Here is a 23,999-nt window from a genome sequence, read left to right on the forward strand (position 1 = left end):
TGATGCATGGAGATGCCGGTCGGGACGGCGCGGGAAGAAGAGAGGCTAAACTCCTCTTTCGACCTCTGATGGCATCATCGATAGCATCATCTTCATGATCATGATCATCTTCATCACTTTTGTTGGCCACGAGATATGCTTAATGCCGAGGTGGTGATGGCAACAACAACACGCCAAGAGATGTGCTGCAGCCAGGGTGACATCACAGACAAGCAATTTTGAGGTTGGCAGCGAGATCGTGGCCGCTATAAGATCGTTTGAAGATATCTAAGTTGGCCAATTTATCATCCATGGTATGAAGACGGATAGAGGCTAAGGATGTCTAATCAAGCTCAAGATTCGATGCCATAATGACCAAAAACTACTTCCCAATGTCACTCCATCAAAATCACATACTCAGACTCGTACAAATTCACCTCAACACACTTCCTCATGTCATCGTCCCTACAACATCAGCGGCTCCGAGCACAACCAACCAATGACACAGATCTCATCGTTTTGTCCGAGATCTACTGATCCCACGTAATCCCGTTCCGTTATATTGTCAGTTGACATGTCTCGAAAAAAGACTGCCGCAAAAATAGGTAGTGCCTGCAGATCTTGAAACGGTGCTTTGCAACACAAAGTAGCACTGCCACAGACACAATTGCAATACTCAGACTCAGTCACAGGAAACAGCAGAGACTTGACAAGATGGAGAAGAGCTCAATAAGAACAATGAATTTGATAATCTCGGACAAAAGAACCTTGTGCCTGTTCCTCACTCAAGATAAACTACGGCGACCGAACGCCACTTCCAAGGGTATTCTGCAAAACCCTAATGGTATTCCTGAGCCCCATGACAAACCAAAACAAAAGTGGAAAAAAAAGAACAAACAAGAATGATGCACAGGAGCAAGCCTGGATGCGAGCGAGAAGATAAAAGACCAGCATCACTTTGTGAAGCGTTATGCATCTTCTGATGGGACGATCGAGTCTTTTGGAAAATGGCTTGTGTTGATACATTTGTTCGACTTTCCTTTTCCATTGGAAAGCCGCCTGCAACATGGGAGGAGAAACATGAATGAGCAATGGAATGAAAAAAAGAGATTGATAAAGGAGATATAGTCATGACCCGCAATAATCAAATGTACTGCTGCCTTTTATTCATAGCCGGCTCCGCGTTGCCACGGACTCGCTCTGCCTGTTTGTTGAACTTGTGGCGTGCGAGCTGGGCTGGCGCTGTGAGTGCTGCGCATATCCGGTGTTCCAAAACCGGTCTTCTCGTCGAGATATGTGGGAGGGTTGTGTCTCGGCAGACCGCCATCTGCAGGGAAGCTCGAGATGCTAGGGTCGTGAGGAGAGCGAGGGATCTCGCCATATCTGCCGGCCATAGAGGAGCTGTTGCCGCCAACGCGAGGCTCGGAAGTGGAACTACCAGACCAACCGTCCTCGTCATCTTCAATGCGAGCGCCCTTCCAGCCACCCTTGCCTTCACCACGAGCGGTAGCACCCAGTGCGTCGAGCTCGGTGTTGAGTTGAGTCTGGGATTTGATGAAGGAACCGCGATCATCGCGCATGGGCTGGTATCTGGTGTCGGGGTTCTTGGAGAAGATGGCGAATGCCGAAGCGACGAGAATGGAGATCAGAAGAATAAGAGAGAAGACGGCGTTGAAGATGAAGAAGAGGATACCCATGACTCCATTGACCAGACCAGGCAGGGTGAAGATGCCGGTGAAGAAGAGCAAGAAGATGGCGTTGAGGAAGTTGAAGAAGCAGATGAAAATGTTGAAAACGTTGGTCTTCTTGTCCATGTAGGGTGTGAGGACGCAGACGACGATGAAGAAGACGGCCTCGATGATGAGGAAGGCGATGGCTTGAAGGGTGCCGCTACCTTGGCCAAGAGCGACAAACATGCCCTTGAGGAGGAGGTAACCCAAGACGGGGACAATGAAGTAGTATGCAGTGGCCTTGAACTGGACGTAGAGGAATCCCCACTTGTTAAGCGAAACGGGATCCGAGTAGAGGATGTAGGCTGGGTTCTTGTGCATCGACACGGAACGACGGGCAAGACGGATGACCTTGGATGAGGCCCAGGCGAGTATGCCGATCATGGTGAAGACGGTGAAGACAGCGAGAACAACCTCAGCAGCCGAGTCGCGCTTGGTGAATTCCCAGAAGCAGAGAACAACCATTTGAGGGAAACCGATCAAGACCAGACGGAAGAGAATACCCTTGAGGACGGTGGTCCAGCCGTTGCGGAAGTCCTGGAATTTATCGCCCTTCATTCTGCCCATCTTGACGAGACCCTCGCAGATGAACTTGAAGATGATGACGCCCATAACGACAAAGACAACGAAAATGAGAAGGAAGATGTATCCAGTAAGGAAGATGTTGGTCAACTCGATCTTGGAGCGGAAACCGACACGCTCGATACCGCGAAGAATGATAGTCTTGGTGGTGGCATCGGTGGTGGTTGCTCTGGGAAGGAGTTGATGAAGCTTCATGGCACCGCGGGCGAGGAGACGCTCAGCAACGTGGACGGAACGCTTCTGAACTTCGACAGACTCGGTCGACAACTCAGACAGGACAGTGCTGGGAGTGCCTCCAGTAGAGCGCTGGTACCAGGTAGCGATGTCTTGGATAAAGCCGACACGGATGATACCCATGCTCCACTGGAAGTTCTGAGTCCAGGAAGCGACAATGGGTGGAAGAGGAACAGCAGTCATACCGACCAGAGACTGGGCCTGGAAGTAACCAAAGAGCGCAAGAGTGTTGGCAGCGACATGAGCGGCAGTGTTGGAGTGTCCGAGACCCGAAGTGACGGCAGAGACGAACAGAGCGAGGCCGACAATGACGGCGACAGTCCAAGAGACGGCTTTCTGGTCGACAGTCTTGCCGTTTGTGAGTTCGGCTTGCACGCAGGCAGTGGCTCTACCAGTGTCGGTGCTGTTGACGTAGACCTGGACCTTGGCGTCGAGGTCAGGGATGGTGTATGCGATGCCTAGAACATGTCAGTGGAAAGCCAGACAACGAAAACGCCCAAGACTTCATACCGGGAATCTGGCTGACTGTGTCGGCAGGCAAGACAATGTTGGAGTCGAGGTCGATCTGACCCTCGTTCATGGGGCAAAGGCCAGCCCATCCTTCCTCACAAGGGTCGAGTGTCTTTGTGACGATCTTCAAGCCATAGGCGCTGACGACCAGGTCGATGGTGACGTTACCAGTGACTGTGGTGACACCAACGATGTTGAAGGTAAGAGTACGGTTGTCAGGGGTGAAGGCGACGTTGAACAGACTGGCCGAGAAGTTGGAGTTTGCCATGCAAGTGCTGAGCGACGAGGATGAAATCACGCGTTGCTTGTCAATGCCGCCACCAGCCTGGGCCATGGGGATGAGGGCGACGAAGAGGGCTATTAGGAAGCCGAGAGGCGACCTTGAAGGACGCATGCTGGGCGATGAATAGAGAATACCAATTAATAAATGCTCCCGACGATGCCAATGCTGGAGATGCAGTCTGCTGCTGCTGGTCAAGAGGTCCGAATGCAGGTGTTGCGGTTCACAGCGGCGAGAACGAGCGGGGAGGTGAGTTGTCGTGGATGCGTGTGCCTGTGTTTGGATGGCAAACAGGTGGTTGGAATGTAAAAGCGGATGGCGAGGCTCTTGGGCCTTTGCTCAAACCGGAAGGGACGGGGAAAATCAAGTCTTGACGTCGGACGAGTCGCGACTGATGAGCGAGTGACGAGTGACGGAGTTGATGATTATCGAAAAAGAGGAAGGCGCGCGGGGAGGCTGGGAGAATGGGGGAAAAGAGTTGGAGATGTAGGCAAGGAAAGTGGGAAGTAGTGATGGCGTCGGCGGATTGCAGCGGGTGCAGCTGCTTGGAAGGTGCAGCGGCGACGGGGCGGTTCGTTGGACGAAAGGGACAACGAACGTGGGAATAGTGAACCAGCAAAGCAGGAATCCGACGACGGAAGAACGAGAAACACGACCCTCAACACAGCCAAAAGGGCCTCCCAGAGTCCCAAAGACGTGCGTGACCCGACAAACAAGCGCAGATTAGCGCCAAAGCCACGCCAGCTGATGTCAACTTGTCAACGACCGGAGCGATCTTTTTCCTTTTTCCGATCGAGTCTGAGCAGATCGTTGTTTTGTTGCCGCCGTCACGTTGGCTTGCAGGAAGAATGGATGAGTTGCGCTCGAGTATCAGCACGCCGTATGGGCCTTCGTCGAATGCTGTTTTACAGTCGGATTGGCTGCTCGTACAAGGGGGCTGTGCAGCTTTGTTTCCACACAATAATGATCCCACACGCTCGCTCAGGGGTCTTGTCCTGAGACGACGCTCCAATCCACTCTTCCCGTTTGGCGATCAGTGCGCCACCAGACTGCTGTTTATTACGCGGCACCGAGAAAAGCTGGGGAAGAAGATGAAACTCCTTCGATGTGCTTCTCGTCCATCGCAATCACTCCGACGCCTCTGCAGTCTGTACACGGCCTCGTGCGTACAGTGGTTCAGTTCGCCTCGGGGAGTCTCATCTGCAAGACGACATCCGCAGCAGACCGACCTCGAAAGCCACCGCATCATGTTCAGAGGGCAGCTGGTCAAACAAACCCCGTGCGCCCTCAAAATAGACAACGGGCTTGCAGTCCCGCAAACGGCCTCTGTACAGCGACAGCACTGCTTAAAGTCTCTTGGACTCTCTCCTTCATTTGCATCTGGTTCTCTCCTTGCAATTCGACAAGGCCGTTACTTCACCTGTTTGGCATGAAAACATCATTTCCCGTCCATCCTCTACCAAAGAGCGGAGTCGTCGCAGGCTGTCTCGATCTCAGCCGCCAAGCTCCATAATACGGATGGCCATATGCTTGGCCGGCCTCAGCGTATTTGCATACGGATGCCAACATAGAGCTGCGCCGACCTTGGTATGGATATGGAATGAGTACAAGGATCTTGGACATGATTGGCACTCATCTTGCAGTCATCTGTCTCACCGATGGCAATGCTTCAACAGCATCTCCTCTGTGCGGAATGAATGATGCCAATACTGGCCAGGGCTTGACGGTGCCGAGCTACCTTGTTCTCGGAGTACGCGGCCTCCTGCAAGACTATATACATGGTCATGAAAACCGGCAGGTCTACGCAATAGTATTGATGTTGTACAGGACGACATGAAGTGAGTTTGTTGTCGCGGGCTGGATCTAATCTTCCCAGCAACGGGCAGTTTACCGTTGGCCCACAGTCACAAATTGCCAACAGCTTCCAGGAGAGAAAGTATGCCTAGATAATACGAAGTCTAGAAACCGATTCTCCATGATCGGTCATGCTGGAAAGGAGGAAGGATGCCTGTGACAAGCGACATGGGCGTGGTATGATACGGAGACATGGGTTGCCGAATACATTCGTGTTCGGAGATTGACCAAGCGGTACTCGGCTTCCCAGAGAGAAAGGAGGAGAGGACCTTGAGGGGCATAGCTTTACAGAGGCTGCTATACGGAGGTAGAATTCGCTGTAAGGCTGTGCAAACTCAATGACGATACAGTGCAGCCATGATATCCAGCCAATCTATCTGGCACTGGTCTTGATTGATTGAGAGACACAAGGGTCCATGTATTCGATGGAGAGGAGCGAAAAGATGGATTGTCATATCTGATGGGATTTTGTCTTGGCGATCTTTTGCGCGCGATAACCTTAATTTTTTTGTTCGAGCATGCGCCCGGCCAAAGTCTGCGCAGGACTGGACTTTTTTGCCTGTCATCTGTCATTCCCCACCACAACACAACATCATGTCGAACCCGGAGCTCGCCACTAAGAAGAGAAAGAGAAAGCACGTCGCTGCCAAACCCGCCGATGTTCCCGTCCCTGCCGTCGCCGCTGTCGCCGCCCCGGACGCTGAAATGAAGCCGCGCAAGAAGACCAAGTCTGTAGGAGGAAAAGCGAAGGACGTCGAGAAGAATGAGGACGAGGTGAACGACGAGTTGCGCGAGGCCGCAGCCGAATCTTTGGTCGCCAACATCAGCGACGAGGCAGCCTCTGATGAGGAGGAAGCCGACGAGGAAATGGGCGAGGCAGACGAGGAGAAGGAGCAGGCAGACATTGGCGAGCCTTCAGACCTGCCCTCGGCGCTTGGAGTCTCGCTCCCTGGACAGGATGCTCTGCCCGAAAAGTTCACCGACATCAACCTTTCCGACAAGACGCTCAAGGCGCTCGCCGACATGAAGTTTGAGAACATGACCGAGATTCAGGCAAGAGGTATCCCGCCTCTTCTCGCTGGAAAGGATGTCCTGGGTGCTGCAAAGACTGGTTCGGGCAAGACTCTGGCTTTCTTGATTCCTGCCATTGAGATGCTGCACTCGCTCAAGTTCAAGCCCAGAAACGGTAAGCATGCTCGCTTGTGTTTTTGCGACTACCAACTGACTCATTCATGTAGGAACCGGTGTCATTGTCGTTTCTCCCACCCGCGAACTCGCTCTCCAGATCTTCGGTGTTGCCCGCGAACTCATGGCCCACCACTCGCAAACCTTCGGTATCGTTATTGGAGGAGCCAACCGCCGCGCCGAGGCCGAGAAGCTGGTCAAGGGTGTCAACTTGCTCATCGCTACCCCCGGACGTCTGCTCGATCACCTGCAGAACACCCAGGGCTTTGTCTACAAAAACATCAAGGCGCTGATTATCGATGAAGCTGATCGTATTCTCGAAGTCGGTTTCGAAGACGAAATGCGCCAGATCATCAAGATTCTGCCTAAGGACGAGAGACAGACGATGCTCTTCTCGGCTACCCAGACAACAAAGGTCGAGGATCTAGCCAGAATCTCGCTACGACCTGGTCCCCTCTACATCAACGTCGACCACAGGAAAGAGCACAGTACCGTCGAGGGTCTGGAGCAGGGCTTCATTGTCTGCCAACCCGACATGCGTTTCCGTCTGCTCTTCACTTTCCTTAAGAAACACCCCAAGAAGAAGATCATCGTCTTCTTCTCGTCATGCAACTGTGTCAAGTACTACGCCGAACTCCTCAACTACATCGACCTGCCCGTGCTGGATCTTCACGGCAAGCAAAAGCAACAGAAGCGCACAAACACGTTTTTCGAATTCTGCAATGCCAAGCAGGGCACTTTGATCTGTACCGATGTTGCAGCACGTGGTCTGGACATTCCTGCGGTTGATTGGATTGTGCAGTTCGACCCTCCGGATGACCCCAGAGATTACATTCACCGTGTCGGTCGTACTGCCAGAGGAGCCAACACCAAGGGCAAGAGTTTGATGTTCTTGCAGCCCAACGAGGTTGGTTTCTTGAAGCACCTTGAGGAGGCTCGTGTGCCTTTGACCGAGTTTGAGATGCCCGAGAAGAAGGTTTTGAACATCCAGAGTCAGTTGGAAATGCTGATTGGCAAGAACTACTACTTGAACAAGGTAAGCTTGGATGGTCTTGTATTGATTATCGGGACAATGCTAACAGGTGTTTGTACAGTCGGCCAAGGACGGATACCGATCATATCTCCAAGCGTACGCATCGCACTCTCTGCGCTCAGTGTTCAACGTCAACGAACTCGACCTGGTCAAGGTGGCCAAGAGTTTCGGCTTCAACACACCGCCGCGCGTGGACATGCAATTGGGCTCGAGCATGAAGATGGAGAAGAAGCAGGGAGTTCGTCGTGCATACGGCAGTCAACCCAGACAAGGTGGAAACTACAAGCGCCAGCGTCAAGAGTAAAGCGATTCGTCAGAGAAAAATATGGTTTTGTTGGTGGCAGCATTTATTCAAACACGGCTTTGTGGTGGTATAGCGGGCGTTCCGAAAAGTGGCATTTGTGCAGATCAATCGAATCTGATGATTTTATCAAAGATCGGCTTTGCCTTTGCAATGATTAGTGATGTTCTTTGATGGTTCTAATGATGATGATCAAGACGACAGGGTAGTATTTGTATGAATACGCAGCCAAGAATGGCGGAGATGACGGCGCCGCGGGTTGATGGGGAGGGCGGGAGTCTTGGATGTGCATGAGTGACCAAGTGCAATTCAAGATTATTGAATCTAAACTGGGAACTTCTGGAAAGCTTCTCTCTCTCACACTCCTTTCTCTTGCTCCGACGACAGTCTTGTTCAGTCCTACTAGTCGACTCCAGCGCTTTGCATCTCTTCGACTCTCTATCCGCGTTTCAGTCGCCAGCTCTTCCCCTTTCGACGCCGGCAGCACAATTTCTACATACCAAGCCAACAATCTCTACAGCCTGCGACTTGTACCGCCATAATATGCACTGAGACATTACACGAAAGAATATTTACAAGGACCCGTCAGGATGCAGATGGTGGAAGAAGAGGAGGCGCCGAGGGTCTTGTCGCCAATGACGCGGTCCCGTCTGGGAGAAGGAAACAGCCAGCCCTCGTCTCCCCTACGCGCTACCTTTACTCCCACACTGCCTACGCCCGCCGAAGTCACCCTGTCCAACGACCTGCTCCGACCGCCCACCGCCGTCTCTGTCCATTTCGGCCCTCCGACTCCTGCAGACTTCAACCTGCCCCCAACAAAAAGCTTCCACAATGGCTCGGCCATTCGCTCCGTCTCGGCTACCAGCCCTCGACCCAGACCCTTCGTCTTGCGACATGACTCGGATCCCACCATGCGAACACCGCGCAATAGAGATGCCAGTGGAGGTAGTGGTACCATGACTCCGCCAGAAAGAAGGCCGGGGTTGGGAGATGACCATATCGAAGGTGCAGATGAACACGGTCGACAAGGCTCTTTCTTCTCGCGTCTAAAGGCCATGGCTACACCCACCCACTCGCGCCATCCGAGTGAATTCACAAATGCTTCGGTCCTCATGACCCCTACCGAAGAGTTGGATGAGCCCCATTTCCCCATATACTCGCAGTCGCAGCACGATGGCAGTGAAGCAGAGGGTGATATCGAAGAGAGCTCCATGGATGAGGCTCACGAGAACCACGAACCTCGCCAAAAGCGCAAGGCCAGGAGGAAGATGGACAAGACTGCCTCTGCTGGCCCTTCCACACCACGCACTCCGCGCTTTCCTTCTTTCCTCCGTGACCATGCAGATCGTACTCCGCGTCTGCCTCGCAGAGCCACAATGACAGATATTCCTGAGAATTCGAGAGCAGGCGTCAGCGAGGATGAAGGTCGTGACCGTCTGGCCAAAAGTGCTTGGAGGCGTGGGCTCGAGGGTGCAAGAGGGCTTAGTTATGCCCCTCGTAGCAGCAGACCGACAAACGATGCTGCCGAGCAATCAGACTCGAACCGTCCGCCGACCGCGAGAAGATTTACCGGCTTTGGTGCCCTCGACGGATCCGCCTCCCCTTGGCGAGGTCGCGGAGAGCGTCAACAAAGTACCAGCGCTCAAAAGTGGAAACAAGTCAAAGCTGGTCTGAAACTTCTTGGTCAACGCAAAAAGGACGAGCGAGTCAAGGTGGATCATCAAAAGTCTACAGAGCTCATGGCCGAGCTGCTGGCCGGCTCCCCTGCCGCCATCTTCTTGGCCAGTATGTACCAGCGCGACGAACACGGACGCCGCAAGATTCCTGTCTTGCTCGAGCAACTCAAAATCACCATTCCATCCAGTCAGAACCGCGAGAGTAAGTCTGGCGATCGCCATATGGTCTTCACCATCAATCTGGAATACGGAAGTGGACCGTCACGCATGTCGTGGACTATCCACCGCTCTCTCAGAGATTTCAGCAACCTGCATCTCAAGTACAAGTTCCAGAGCCAATCGGAGCGCTACTCAATACTCAAGACTGAAGATCGTTCGAAAGCCAAAATTCCTCGATTTCCGAGGAGTGCCTTTCCATACCTTCGTGGTGTGAGAGGTCTGGCCGATGACGAGGAAGAAGAGGACGACAACGCGATCGCCGAAGCGAGCGGTCCCGATGGCGAAGCAAGTGGACCTGAACGACCTGGAATGAAGAAGCGTCGTAGAACGTCCTTTGCACTCTCCAGACGCAAGTCAAGCACCGGTCATGCATCTGGTGCCGAAAACGGTGATGCCACTCGAGCTGGCAGTATTGTTGGTGGAGGCGCCAAGGCAAAAGATCTATACAATGAGCGTCAACGCAGGAAGCTGGAGAACTATCTGCAGCAAATGATCAGATGGCTAGTCTTCCGTCCTGACAGCACACGACTGTGCAAGTTCCTTGAGCTTTCCGCTCTGTCTTTGCGCTTGTCGGTGGAGGGTGGTTATCATGGAAAGGAGGGCTTGATGTCCATCATCTCCAAACCTAACATCGACCTGCGTAGAAGGCCAGTCACTGGGTCGGTCTCTGCATTCAAGCGAAACGCCGAGCCCAAGTGGTTCATGATCCGCCACAGCTACATAGTTGCCTTGGATAGTCCCGAGTCACTGGAGCCACGCGAAGTCTTCCTTGTAGACGGCGATTTCACTACCGACAAGGCCAGCAAAAAACGCCTGAGAGATCAAACAGCAGAAGAGCTGGCCAAAACTGCAGGCAACGCCACACAACCAAAACATCACATTCTTCGACTCTACAACTCGGAGCGGAAATTGAAGATGTTGGCCAAGAACGAGCGCCAACTGGTGCAGTTCAACGAGTCGATCGACTACATGGTGCGAAACACGGTTTGGTCGCTGAAACATCGCTTCGATAGTTTTGCCCCAGTCCGCAAGAATGTCTTTGCTCGCTGGCTGGTTGATGGCAGAGATCACATGTGGCAGGTCTCGAGAGCTATTGACAACGCCAGAAGCTTTGTGTACATTCACGACTGGTGGTTGAGTCCCGAGTTGTACCTGCGCAGACCAGCTGCCATTAGTCAGAAGTGGCGACTCGACCGTCTGCTCCTACGCAAAGCTCAAGAAGGCGTCAAGATATTCGTCATCGTCTACCGCAATATCGAGTCCGCCATCCCCATTGACTCTGAATACACGAAAGCCTCGCTCCTGGACCTTCATCCCAACATCTGCGTCCAACGCTCGCCCAACCAGTTCAGGCAGAATCAGTTCTTTTGGGCGCACCACGAAAAGCTAGTTGTTATTGACAATGCCATGGCGTTCGTGGGAGGTGTAGATCTGTGTTTCGGAAGATGGGACGACCCTCACCACTCTTTGACTGACGACAAGCTAACTGGTTTCGAATTGGATATGGAAGGACCCAGAACTGCTGACAACTGTCAAGTCTGGCCTGGTAAAGATTACTCGAACCCCAGAGTTCAGGACTTCTACGCCCTGGATCGTCCGTACGAGGAGATGTATGATCGTACTAAGGTGCCTCGTATGCCTTGGCACGACATTGCCATGACAATTGTTGGTCAGCCTGCTAGAGATGTGGCTCGTCACTTTGTTCAGCGATGGAACTATATTCTCAGACAGCGTGTACCTTCTCGTCCTACACCTATCCTCCTGCCTCCGCCTGAATTCGATCAGAGCGAACTCGAACGTCTCGGCATGACTGGTACTTGCCAAATTCAGATCCTCCGCTCTTGTACGTCTTGGTCGATTGGCACACCGAACAAGACTGAATGCAGCATCATGAACGCCTACGTCTACCTGATCACCAACTCTGAGCACTTTGTGTACATCGAAAACCAGTTCTTCATCACTAGCTGCGTTGTTGAAGGTACTCAAATCAACAACAAGATTGGCGATGCTCTTGTTGAGAGAATTGAGCTTGCTCATCAGAGAGGTGACAAGTGGAGAGCATGCTTGATCATCCCGCTCATGCCTGGTTTCCAGAACCAAGTCGATTCTCAAGATGGTACCAGTGTTCGTCTAATCATGCAGTGCCAATATCGTAGCATCTGCAGAGGCGAATCATCAATCTTTGGCAGGCTGCGTGCCCAGGGCATCGACCCTACGCAATACATCGAATTTTACGCTCTGAGACAATGGGGCAAGATTGGTCCTCGCAAGTGTTTGACTACCGAGCAACTCTACATTCACGCCAAGTGTATGGTTGTCGACGACCGCAGTGTCATCATCGGATCTGCCAACATCAACGAGCGCTCCATGTTGGGCTCTAGAGACTCTGAGGTGGCTGCCATCGTCACTGATCAGGAAATGATTCCTTCTCTCATGGGCGGCAAGCCTTATGACGTTGGCACTTTCCCTCACACGCTTCGCATGCGCCTTATGCGTGAGCACCTTGGCATCGATGTCGACGACATCTACCGTCGCGAGTGTGAAGCCGAGAAGGCATTCCAAGATGAGGAGATGGAGCGCATCTACAGAGATGACTCCATCACACCTCCTGAGACTCCCACAGCAGCTCACGGTCTGACTGAGGAGAACTTGCAGTACAATAGCGAGCCTGATGGTAAGGCTGGTGTCTTGCAGAACTTCCTCAACGAGACCAACACTACCCATACTGGCCAGGTTGATGGCGCCGGCAGCAAGAAGCAGTCGTTTGACATCAAGCATGACCTCGATGTTGCTGGGTATGGTCCCGACAACATGAAGAATCTCGAGAACGTAGCCGACATGTCTGCAAGAGACACGTACATCACACCTCACGGCAAGGAAGTGCTCAAGAGTGCCAATCTGCTCGATGCTGCTGCACGTCCCAGATCTTCGTCGGTGAGAAGAGACATCATCAACCACCACATCTATGACCACCCTCACAATGCCACCGAGGCAGGTCGCATCCTCCCTCCACCAATGCCACCTCGCATGAACACGCGCGAGCTTGGTCTCACTCATCTGTCTCAACTCCCTCCACTTCCCGTCTCTGATGACTCGGACATAGGTGGCCCGTCATTGGTCAAGGAGGTCAATTCAGAGAATGCTCACGTTATCAACCCGCTTCTCAACTCCATGACACGACCTCTGGTTGATGAGGACTGCATGCGTGATCCGCTGGACAACGACTTCTACAAGAAGATCTGGCATCAGGTAGCAGAGAACAACACTCGCATCTACCGCCAGGTATTCCGTTGTATGCCTGATTCTGACGTCCAGTCATGGGCTGAATATCGCCAATTCAACGCTTACAGCGAAAAGTTCATGCAGTCGCAAGGTATGGGTATGGGTTCGCCGTTTTCCAAGCCATCGGGCGATGCCCCTGACACCAGCGGTCCTCCCGGCTCTGGCGGCACCGATGCTCTTTCCTCCGTCGCAAACCCTTCAGAACGCATTGCCAAGCACGCCAGTAATAGGTTCAGCGGATTGAGCAAACTGTTTGGTGGGCGCCCTGGCACTTCGCAATCCACTGCTACCGCCGCCACCGCCGATATATCTGAAAAGCAGGGCCTGGACGGTGGACCCCGAGCTTCAGACTCAGCACTCACCAACCACGCCGACGACGCCACCGCTGCCGAAGAACCCTTTGACGAAAAAGCAGCCGCTGCACGCAACGACACCGCAACAACCGACACCACACTCGCGGCACCACTCGACGGCGTGCCCACCAACACCACTTCCTCCACCCCGTTCCGCCCCCTCAAATCCCGCACCATCCAGTTCCCCGAAATGACCGAAAAGGAAAAGAACTTTGAAGCCGGTCCGTTCCAACATGCAGCTACTGTCAGTGGCAGTGGCAACATGCAACACAGCACTTCTACGAAACGCAGACGCAATAGAGCGAATACCAAAGGCAGTATGAGGAACGGAGGTGTTTTCGAGCCAGAGGTTTTGACGAAGGATGAGGCGGAAGGACTGTTGAAGTTGGTGCAGGGGCATTTGGTTGTTTGGCCTTATGATTGGTGAGTTGAATTCCTGTAGTAGTGATGAAAGTGTGAGTGGTTGATGCTGACTTTGATGCACAGGCTTGAGAGAGAAGAAAAAGGCGGCAATTGGCTTTACAATATCGATCAGATTGCTCCTTTGGAGATCTAGTAAGTTCTTTTTGCCGCTCGGAACTAACTAGCCTGGAGTCTTTTTTACTGACTTGCATTTGCAGCGATTGAGCACTTCATTCATCGACTTCTCCTCGAGCACGCCTTCCCATGCTTGGTCCTACCAGGTCTCACTGGCTTCATTGTATACATTTCCTATTAATCGTTTCCATCTCTATTAAACAAAGAGCAAGGAGTTCTTGGTTCTTTGGTAGCGGGCATCCAGTTTGGCGTTATTGCTTTTTGGCTTTTGCCGATTCTTTTCCCTTTGGGTCTGCTTAGGCGCTTTTCGTAGATGCAGAGGAGTAGAATCTAGAAGGGCATGACAAGCTTCCTACAAAGTTTTCACGCAATCTTTTTCTCTCTATTTCACATTGAAACTTTTCTTTTCGTGTCTTTTTGTTGAGAACTCGGGTTGGGGTTTTTTTGCTTCGTGTTTCGTGTGACATGTGGGATTTAGAGGCGTGTCGTGTTCTTTTGTAGAGGTGTTTGATGAAGTGGCAGTATTCGTGATCGACAGTGACGATCTTCGAATGTCGAGATGATTCCAAACACGTCGTTGTCTAGAGAAACAGCTCGCTTGTACAGAGGAGCCCGTACACCCGTATCCGACCGTAGACGTCAAGGAAACACCTAAAAGGAGATAGGGGTCGGGATAGCCCTACAACGTGATTGATCAGGCTACTGTGCTGGTAGACTTTGGCCGGATTTCACGTTACTTGTTACCATAGAAGTCAAAGCAACGTACTACCGTTTTGAGCGCTGTAGTCGAGCCAAGAGAAGTTGTTAGATCAAGCATGGATTTTCCCATGCCCTGGCTAATCTGGAAGTTCTTGAAGGACATCAAGTTGTGCAATTTTGCTATACGCAGCCATAACATTGGGCTCCGAAATCACTGGTGTAGCTATGCAAACCCTATTTTTTGTCTTCACAATCAATGTCTGAGAGATGCAGAAGAGGAGCAACAAGCACTGGGCAAAGTCTCGATAGAGTATAGTGGAGACACTATTGACCATGCTGTAGGTATGATAGCACTGGGTGGATGGTTACGAAGCAGTCATTTCTTTCGCAGACGTACAAGTAGGTAGTGATACAAATGATGACCAAGTGGTTATTAGACTACCGTCGATGTTTGCGAGGCTTTAGGAAAACATTAATTGGGATCACTTCATCATGTTTGAGGTCATGAAGGAAGCAAAGGTATAGAACACTGTGAGTCTACTGGCGTTGAGACTGTCATGACTCTGAAGCTCTCTTCTGCAGTAAGGCATCGCTTGTTGGAATCTTTCCAATTGGACTTGTCATTGTAAATAACGCTCTCGCTACTTTGTCATGCCGACCCTCAGAACTTCCCACCAGAGACATTTGGCGATCTCTCATTCTTTCTTAGTTCGAGGCCAGGACGTCGACGAGCAGCGATGATAAGTCAGAGAAGGGCTTCTTAGCTGTGCTTCACCAAGAGTGTTAGCATTCTGTTATGGAAGAGGAGAGATCATGTCTGCGTACCCGGCTTGCACCTGTGAGAAACGTTGTTGTAAAGTCTTGAAGAGTTGCGCTGAAGGATGCACGAATTCAAATCTTGTGTAGAGTCTCGCACGAAGATCCAGCCAGTCCATTCAGGAGGGGTAGTTGAGGCGAAGAGTCTGATTGACCGAACGCTCGGCAGTCGATGTAAGTATCCACGGCTGAGGGTGCAGGACCTGATCATCGCTGTTGCGAAGAGAGTAGGCCTGAAATTCCTCCAGAGCTGTATTGGCAGCGATGAAAGTCATTGTGTGATACCAATACTTGAGAGTATGGAAAGCGGATGGAGGGTTGATGGAACGGTGCACTGCGTGCAGATCCACGTTCCCTAAGACAAGACCCAGAAGGTTGCGATTCTTGAATAGATCATCCCGGTGGCGAGTGATGAGTGCACAGTTCTGATTGTTGAGGGAGAAAACCTTGCTGAAGATGTTCAAACGGCCCATCATGTCGAAGTGCCAGGTTTGGAGAAATTGCATGCCCACATGTATACCGCTGTCGAAGCGAACGATGGTCAGGCACCGTTCCCAGCGCGGATCCATCTTTTCAGTTGTCTTGCTGAATCTGAAGCGCACCTTGGTCAAAGTCTTAACGGCCATCATGCAAGCCCAGATGCGCTGGTACCTTGGACCAAGGTCCTCTTCCAACGTAAGCATTTGCTGTGAAGTGGTGTAAATTGGCAATTGGGTGGAGGCGGTATCGTCAAAGTCCAGGAACAGTTTCTTAACGCCCTGGGCGCCGTGGCCAGAAAGCACATACATCAGTACTGGACAGGTGATGCTGATGATCGTGCTCTTGCCATCCACGGGGGTCTTGGCAATCTTGACAATGAGTTCCACTTGCTTGCCCATACGGTGCAGATGTCTGAGTGCTCGAAGCAGATGGTCGACTTCACCTCGAATCCACATGCCAGGACACAGACCATCAGAGCGTGTTACACTCGTGTTGTTGTAGGTCACAGTGATGGACTGGATGTTGGTGGCAAGCAACGGTTCGTATGCCGTCCACGAGAGTCTGGCGAGGGCCTTGCTTGTCGGAGAGACGACAAGGTGGGTGAGGTGAGACTCGCGGAAGTGCTTTTCACTGAGTTGTTAAAGAGCAGTATTGAGCGGTCGACAGACTCAGAGAGTACAGCGCGAGCCTCAAGGTAGGCAAAGATGGCGCCTCCTGTTGTCGCGCTTGGTCAGGCGTGTGAGCAAGACGCTGGATGATGTCAGCTTACGGCGGCCATTTTCGTGACGTGATGGATAGATGATGGGAGGCATAGTTGCGCCGATACAAAGATGCTGTGTTGTATGAGTAGCAAGGTATAGATCACTGGTGTTGTGGTTCAGAGCGACCAGACGCTTTGTAATTGAAGCACCGTATATGTTGAAGGTGTGAGAGCGCAAGACGCGCGAACCACGACTCGAAGACGCAAGGCCACGGAAACCAACGATGTCATACTGAGCCAAGCATCAGAAACGGATCCTCGACCACTCCATCTACTAAACCAAACGACGACAGAAGCCTTGAGATGCGTGAAGTTGACTCTTTGATAAACTACCTTACCGCTCTGTCCCTCTTCGCCATCAACGCCCCTGGAAGCTGACTTCTAGCGCCAGCAGTCATGGTCCCAAGGAACGCATTACGTCAAGGTTGCTGCCAGGAAGATCCCCATCGTTAACTATGGTGAGGCTCTGGAGTTGTGGGAACTGGAGGTCTGAACAGTACGATGGTGATCAGAGAGCATGAACTCGATCGTCACCTTACGAACCGTGTCTACTAGACGTCTGCTGTTGACATTGGTACTGGCGATCAAGCTCCTTGACCAAGTCTGTAGCTGCAACGTTAGGTGTTCTTCCAGTCAAGGACTCAGACCTAGCCGGAAGCAGTACGCTTTGTTCCAATTACTGTTTACCCCGAGTCTCATGGTCTGGTACGGTGGAATTCGCTAGCGAACTTGTTGCGTTCGGTGACGATAAAGTATAAGGTGAGTACCACAAGAGTCTTCTCGAGCCCTACCTGATCACCTAGCAGGAATTCCATGGTTTTCCTGACATCGCTGCGAGCGGACTCTCCGCACAATCTGTGTAACTCATCGTACAGGTTCTAAGACTCGACGGTCATATATGATGTGGTGTCAAACCCGAGCAAGAAAGTCTCCATGTCATGTGCTCACTGATAGACGAAGATTGGTGGCACAACAAACAAAAAGACTCCGGTTATTTGATCCTCCCAGACCTCGTTAGAGGCATCATAGTCAAGGATCGGCATTTGCTGATGCTTGGAAAACTTGAAAGCAGTGATTACAAACTTGATGAGAATCTCTTTGACACTTGATCTGTCGTGTGTGACATCCTCGTGGAGCTCCAATAATGTTTGGATGCTTTCTGGCACAAATTTCTACAGGCTAGACACACAAGCATGGTCCCGCATTTCGCCCTAAGGGGTCAGAAGATGCTCGACGATACCTTCCGCCCCTTTCCAAGACTACCTATCGAACTTTGCACGCGCTGCAAGAACTTGCTTCTTCGGACTATCAGAGGATATATTCGTCCAAGTTGTGGACGCCGCTTCGATATAGAACTAGGGCTCAGGATCGTGGTTGACACTCAACTTTTCCACTCGAGGGGCTGCAGCATGCTGACTCGGATTCCAAGAAAATCTTGATATAAGACGAAAGTTGCGTGAGAACAGCCAAGCAAGATGGAAGCTGCACGTTAGGGCTCAGTACCCTGCAGTCTCGACACAATTCTTCAAGTGACGGTCGAGATTGTTGGATCCATGTGGAGTTTGCAAACCGATACATCTTAATAAGTAAAACCTCTTATGTAGCAAACGCGTAGCGTTTGAGGAAACACAATATTGATAAAGAGCAGATATTGAACAGACGTCGAATGCGTGTTCATTCTATAGATGGATACCTGTCGCTCACTTCTCTGATACCGCTCTGCTTGACTTCTTCAGGCGTACAAATCTGAACCTCCACATCCGACATGTCCGCTTCGACACCGTCGTATATCCAAGTTTGCGTGGTTCCAATGCTAGATGCATTGAGCTTACCGTAGACACTAGAAGGTGATGGCATGAGTGCGTGCTTGGTGGTGTAGTACTTCCACCATTCAACGTCATAATCTTTCCTTGTCGTATCGCCTTGTACTTCTTTGGCTTGGAGATATTTCAGATAGAATGGGTTGAGAGATACTTGAGCTTCTTTTACAAGGGCGGAATCGTGTGGTGGATCGATTATCTCGAAGCTTCTCTGGTAGTCGGCGACTATACATGCCCGCGCCGCCTGCAACTTCATATCAGGCCGCAATCGCGCTAGGTGTTCATAGACAGTCCAATAAGCGGGTTGTGGGAACCATATACAATAGGGCAACTCGGAGACGCTAGTTGTGGGCGCGATTCGTGATAAATCATTACTCATGATGAAACGGGCATTGATTGCCCGTCGTATGCGCCAGTCATCGGATCTGGTAGATGACTGAGAGGACCAGAACTCGGCCAATGGCTGGAGCGACCAGAACTTGGCAAACAATGGATCATGGTAGATGCCTCGGATCAAGCACGCAAGCTCGCCTTGTATCTTTTTTGGACGTCGCAGGCGCACGTATCGATCAATGTCGCCGTGATACGCCGCTGAAAGGATGAGCATGTCTTTGTCGACTGTGGGAAGATCCGCTGGAAGAGGGGAATAGAGTAGTGGCAGGACCACCGATTGATCGATTGAGCGACGCTCGCTTTCTTTGAAGTCCACTGACATATCCTCGCAGAGGTCAAACATCCGGCTCTCAAACCCGTTGCGGTGGGCCTTCGGAGCATACTGTTCCTTTGGTCTTGGTCGCTCAAATGATTGCTTCATCTCCAGGAGTGCAGTCACGCAAGTGTCGCCGTTCATCGGAGAAATTGGTGGGTTTTCCACGACGAGAGAATTTGAGTAGTCGTTGAACACAGCGTACTTGACAGGCTGTTTGACAATCGCTGAATAGATAGCCTCACTTCCGTTCTCACGGGCTTCCTCAGCAATGCCTACTTCGGGCAGAATATCAAGTTCCTTGTAGAGATCTTCGTAGTTCGCCACGGCACAGACACGGCCAACCTGGTACTTCATCCGCGGATACCGTGTGACCAGCTTCCGGCAGGTATCGCGATCGGGCACTGAAGGATACCATATGCAGTACGGGAAATCTTCTGGGTCGTGCATGTCAGGGATATCTCTGCTATACATGATAGCTTGAGCGTTGAGTGCGCGAGTGAAGCGAGGCGTAAGACCTCGAAGCTCATGGCCAAAGCCGGCATTTCGACGAATACCCGCAATGACACAGAGCTGAACAAGTTCCAGTCCAAGGAAGTCAGGTATACGAACACCGTTGATGGCATCGTCTACCGGTCTCGGATGCCAACGGAAGTCTTCCAAGGCAGACTGTCGCGGATGAGCCATGGCGTTGAGTTTGAAGTTTTGGTCAGGGAATGATTCTAATAGCGAGACGTGTTATCTCGGCTCACATTGTGACTCACAACTCCCTGTTGGATTCCTGGAAGATCACATGATCTTTGAAACTCGCTTACCTCACGGTCATGGCTAGGCCGAGACGTGTGGAGATTGCGAAGAGCAGAAAGCGGTCGTTCGTGGTTCAGGTGCGAGGGCAAAATCACAGATTTCGGCCAGGCGATTAGCCTGATCTGGTCTTTCTGGGGATATATCTTTTCAGACTTGAAGGTAAGAGCCTCGAATAAAATCATTGTCACGAGACAAATGTCTGACATGTGTAGTTTGATAAGAAGTCGTCAGCGGAACGACGAAGCTTCGAAGGGCGGCACGGAGGGATCGGTGCAACAGGGAGCCTGCTTACATAATCGAGTCAGTAGACAGACACCCCATAGCTGCCCTTCTTATCATTCCTCACCTACATTGTTGTCCAAACAAAGAAGCGCACATTGCTCAGACAATCTCGTGTTCATCTCTGGTTCAACGTCTTATCTTTTTGTAATCACATCTCGTGGAAGCTCGCTGCTCAGACCTGATATAGCAATGGGCAAATCTACCAAGAGCTTGGCGCTCACGAGACCCTCTTGAGGCTGTAGAGCGCAACAAGCTTTCGTCTCACCGCCAACATCGACTGATGTGGTGCGCCGTAAGACCGGCTCTTGAGACTCACGATCATAGCATACCCGACGCGTCCGTATGCATACTTGAGATGTCAGTCCATGTATGTGGGAGCCACATTGGCAGGTTACGCGGCCATGCTGCGGTCTCGTCTCCTGCATGGAGTATGTACAAGGATACTGTACATCAGTCTTGGGCGATCGACACGACCAAATTGCTTCTGCACTCTTGAGAGCTCACAGCGACAGAACGCGTCACCACGTCTTGTGCGATAGCTTGGTAGAGTATATAGTGCGTGAGTATGAGCGTCTCACACCTATCCATTTGCGAGGCATACATACGGAAGTCGAGTCTTCTGTTTATTGAGACCACCTGGTGTGCTGCTGTCGACTCCAAACCTAATCAGCGAAGTTCCTCGACGTCATGCCCTTCCACCTCGAGAGCAGGATCAACGACGTTTACCGAAGCTCAACAGCAACACTCCGGTGTGTTGAAGAGGGCCCTTCTGAGCTATCAGCGGTTGCGCTTGATGTCAGACATCTGTCAGAGACTATCGCGCTCTTTGCAGATGCGACTAACCCGTCCGTCGCTCTCTTCGACATGGCTACAAGAGAGCAAGCGTCAGAACTCTGGAGCGCTCTCGAAGCATGCGATCGCAACTTGACAAACATTCGCAGCATCTGGACATCATTCGCCCAGCTTGACTGGCAAGAGAGATCACTATTTGTAGCGGATGCATCTTTGTCAAAGGGAGGATTGCGATACTTGCAATCGAAGCTTGTGAGCTATGCCACTACACTCAAAAGTCTGCTAGTGAGCTTCAAAGTCTCGTCAACGACACTGAACTGGCCACCCAATCTTGATGTCCTTGGCAATATCCAGGCGGAGCTTTTGGCCGAAGGAGTACAGATCGATCACCTGCAGAATCGCCATAATGAGATAAAAGCGTATGTCCGGTCGCTTGCTGTTGGTGAAGTTGGCGTACCTTTGCACGCCAGCTTCAGGTCAGACCCACCACAGACGAGTGGTCCGCCACCAATGTTCGCGAAGTCAGAGAGACGGAGTTCTGCTACGACCATGCCAACAAGCCGCCACGTTACAGACTTGGTAGACCAATTCTCTTCGCTATTCGAACCACGCGCAATGCGCCGACCATGGCTTGTTGGAATAATCATCGCGGACAATCTACCGGAGCAGTTAACCGAGAAAGCAGCAGTGATCGAGACCAAGCGAAGAGCATCAGTACCCTCCACGTATCCTGCAGCAGTTGCACGCAAAGACTCCATGGTCCCTACTGCAACATCTTTTGTCTCGCGCTTGTCTACAGCAATGGCGAATATGGCATTCTCGGTCAGTCTGCAGAACAAACCTTATAGCTCGCGGCCACCACCACCACGGTCATCTTCTGCTGTGTTTAGAGGGTTGGCGAATGAGGAACGTGCTACGGGTGACTGAGGGGAGTTGCCTACAGGTCCTCTGGCTTTTGGTATGTTAAAGTACGTAATGTAGGTAGCTATATTAATGCACAGAGTACTTTTATGCAAAATCAAGATATGGAGTTGGCGGCGAAGACCTTCGTTGTACAAGACGGCAATCCTATTAAATAGTCGTCTACCGAGATTCTGGACAACTTCCACGCCCCAAAACACAAAGAAAGAATGCGAGACGACGAAGGTCCTCAGTTGTAAATTCTTCTCTTCTCAATGAAAAGTCCTCAGCTCCAACTAGAATACATATCATCAGAGTCGACTCTATAGTCTTGCCTTGGGCATCTGCTTGAGAGCTTGTCTGACGCCGAGATCGCTAAGGATTTCTTCGGTTCCACCCAAGATAGCGTCGAATTTATATGTGCGATGGAACTGCTCGACAACCTTTCCCATACCTCCTTGAGTTATACCACGACCTCCGAAGACGTTGCAGGCATCGTCAGCGACTTCGTGGGCACAGCGGGTGGTGAAGGACTTGAGCAAGCCGATCGGTCCGCCGAGATACTTGTTCTGGTTTTGGTAGGACATTGTGTTCATCTGGTGCGTGATCTGCTCGAGCCAAGCTTGGGTGGCTTCTGTGTGTTGGATCATGCGTGCAAGCCTGAGAGACCGATGTCAGTGTCTGGTGTCTATCTATCCCATCACGAAACAACTTACTTTCCACGGATGACTGGTTGTTCAGATAGCGGCTTCCCAAAGACGATGCGTTGGTTGCTCCACTTCAGGCACTCCTCCGTGACAGCTCGCATCCATTGAATCACTGCTGCAGTCATTGCCCAGCGTTCGTGATTGAAGTTGCTCATAATGACCTGAAAGCCTTTGTCCTCTTCGCCCAAGAGATGGTTGACAGGAACCTTGACATTGTCGAATTGGATATAGGCTGTAGCTGCTGCCGTAGAGTAGCTCGTCTGATCAAAGTCAGAACGATATCTCGAACGATTATATGTATAGAATGTAACATACCTTGATCTTCTTGGTCTCGACATTGTCATCTCTCGGAACCAAGATTACGCTGAAGCCTTTGACAGTCTTGCAGCCAACGACAAAGTAGTCACTGAACATGCCGTTGGTGATCCATTTCTTCGTGCCGTTGATAATGTAGTGGGAACCATCGGCGGTCTTTTCAGCCGTGGTGCGGAGGCCAGCGACATCACTACCAGCAAAAGCCTCAGTAATGGCGAGCGACATTTTCTTCTTTCCACTCAGACATTCTTCAGTGACAGCGTCTCGTAACTTGACGTCTTTCATCCAGCTTCTGACGGCAGTGAGAGAGATTGACATTCCTGCCATATTACCATCTTGGAAGCCTCTTGACAAAACCCGAGCCATTTCCTGACATGTAATCAGATCGTGGAAGTAGTCGATGTCTTCGCCCTTGACGCCACCTGGCAATGTTCTACCGTGCAAGTGCTGACCAGGACCGAGTCGCATAGCCAGCATATTGTTCTTTGCCATCTTGTCAATCATCTCCTGACTGATATAGGTACCGTCGGCCTCTTTTTCTTGGGCCTCCGGCTTGAGCTCCGCATCCACGAATTTTCTGAGACCCTTCCTAAACTTGCGATGTGATTCGTTGTAGTATGGGCTCGCGAATTGAGGGCTAAGCCAAGTAGGTTCGGCGTATGGAACTGCGCTGAGATCGCCAGGTTGAGGATCAATCACTTCCGGAGTTTCGTTTTGCACAGTGCCGATGCATAGGGATGAGTACTTTTGCAATACTTCATGACGGTGTAGATTGTAAAAAGCTGTCGTGGCGTCTTGACCTGCAACTTGTTGCAAGACTACGTTGCCACCGGGATGCGCATCCAGGAAGTCTGTGAGGTCGTACACTTTGTGGTCGACAATGCACCACAGAGAATCTTCGGTGTTGTTCTTTGCGACTTCGTCGCGCGAATAAGTTCCTGCAGAGATTACACCAGGCATGATGGAGAATAGTGGGTGTTTTTATCAGCGAAGGAAATTGCAAGGAACTACTTTTATCGACCAGAAGAGAAGCATGTGGCGCTCAATGAGATGGTCCGAGGTCGTGCTGACCAGCCAGAACACCCCGCATGTCTTGGACGTGCCTCGGTTCGCACATCGCTGTGGGGAACAGCCAGGGGTCCACGACGACGACGACGACG

The 23,999-nt window shown here is 51.4% G+C and overlaps 6 protein-coding genes across 6 annotated transcripts; 3 read left to right on the forward strand and 3 right to left on the reverse strand.

Annotated features, from left to right (window-relative positions):
* Positions 1-1,142: 1,142 nt before the first annotated feature.
* On the reverse strand, positions 1,143-3,303 carry M436DRAFT_39071 (TRP-domain-containing protein; the record flags this gene model as incomplete). Its single annotated transcript, XM_013575477.1, has 2 exons — positions 1,143-2,983; positions 3,036-3,303. The coding sequence occupies 2 exons, from the start codon at positions 3,301-3,303 to the stop codon at positions 1,143-1,145; spliced, it is 2,109 nt and encodes a 702-aa protein (XP_013430931.1).
* A 2,460-nt stretch (positions 3,304-5,763) lies between these two features.
* M436DRAFT_60243 (ATP-dependent RNA helicase-like protein has1) lies at positions 5,764-7,691 on the forward strand (the record flags this gene model as incomplete). The annotated part of the gene is made up of 3 exons (XM_013575518.1): positions 5,764-6,355; positions 6,408-7,390; positions 7,449-7,691. 3 exons carry the CDS (start codon positions 5,764-5,766, stop codon positions 7,689-7,691), a joined length of 1,818 nt encoding a protein of 605 aa, XP_013430972.1.
* A 953-nt stretch (positions 7,692-8,644) lies between these two features.
* Positions 8,645-13,774, forward strand: M436DRAFT_38817 (phospholipase D; the record flags this gene model as incomplete). Its single annotated transcript, XM_013575426.1, has 2 exons — positions 8,645-13,641; positions 13,705-13,774. 2 exons carry the CDS (start codon positions 8,645-8,647, stop codon positions 13,772-13,774), a joined length of 5,067 nt encoding a protein of 1,688 aa, XP_013430880.1.
* A 4,410-nt stretch (positions 13,775-18,184) lies between these two features.
* M436DRAFT_38504 (uncharacterized protein) lies at positions 18,185-19,723 on the reverse strand (the record flags this gene model as incomplete). The annotated part of the gene is made up of 1 exon (XM_013575372.1): positions 18,185-19,723. One exon carries the CDS (start codon positions 19,721-19,723, stop codon positions 18,185-18,187), a length of 1,539 nt encoding a protein of 512 aa, XP_013430826.1.
* A 1,089-nt stretch (positions 19,724-20,812) lies between these two features.
* M436DRAFT_78167 (uncharacterized protein) lies at positions 20,813-21,844 on the forward strand (the record flags this gene model as incomplete). The annotated part of the gene is made up of 1 exon (XM_013575830.1): positions 20,813-21,844. The coding sequence occupies one exon, from the start codon at positions 20,813-20,815 to the stop codon at positions 21,842-21,844; it is 1,032 nt and encodes a 343-aa protein (XP_013431284.1).
* Positions 21,845-22,140: 296 nt separating this feature from the next.
* On the reverse strand, positions 22,141-23,799 carry M436DRAFT_37483 (acyl-CoA dehydrogenase; the record flags this gene model as incomplete). The annotated part of the gene is made up of 3 exons (XM_013575191.1): positions 22,141-22,477; positions 22,534-22,784; positions 22,840-23,799. The coding sequence occupies 3 exons, from the start codon at positions 23,797-23,799 to the stop codon at positions 22,141-22,143; spliced, it is 1,548 nt and encodes a 515-aa protein (XP_013430645.1).
* Between the last annotated feature and the right edge of the window lie 200 nt (positions 23,800-23,999).

This window comes from Aureobasidium namibiae, assembly GCF_000721765.1.
Source record: "Aureobasidium namibiae CBS 147.97 unplaced genomic scaffold scaffold_2, whole genome shotgun sequence".
Taxonomy (NCBI): domain Eukaryota; kingdom Fungi; phylum Ascomycota; class Dothideomycetes; order Dothideales; family Saccotheciaceae; genus Aureobasidium; species Aureobasidium namibiae.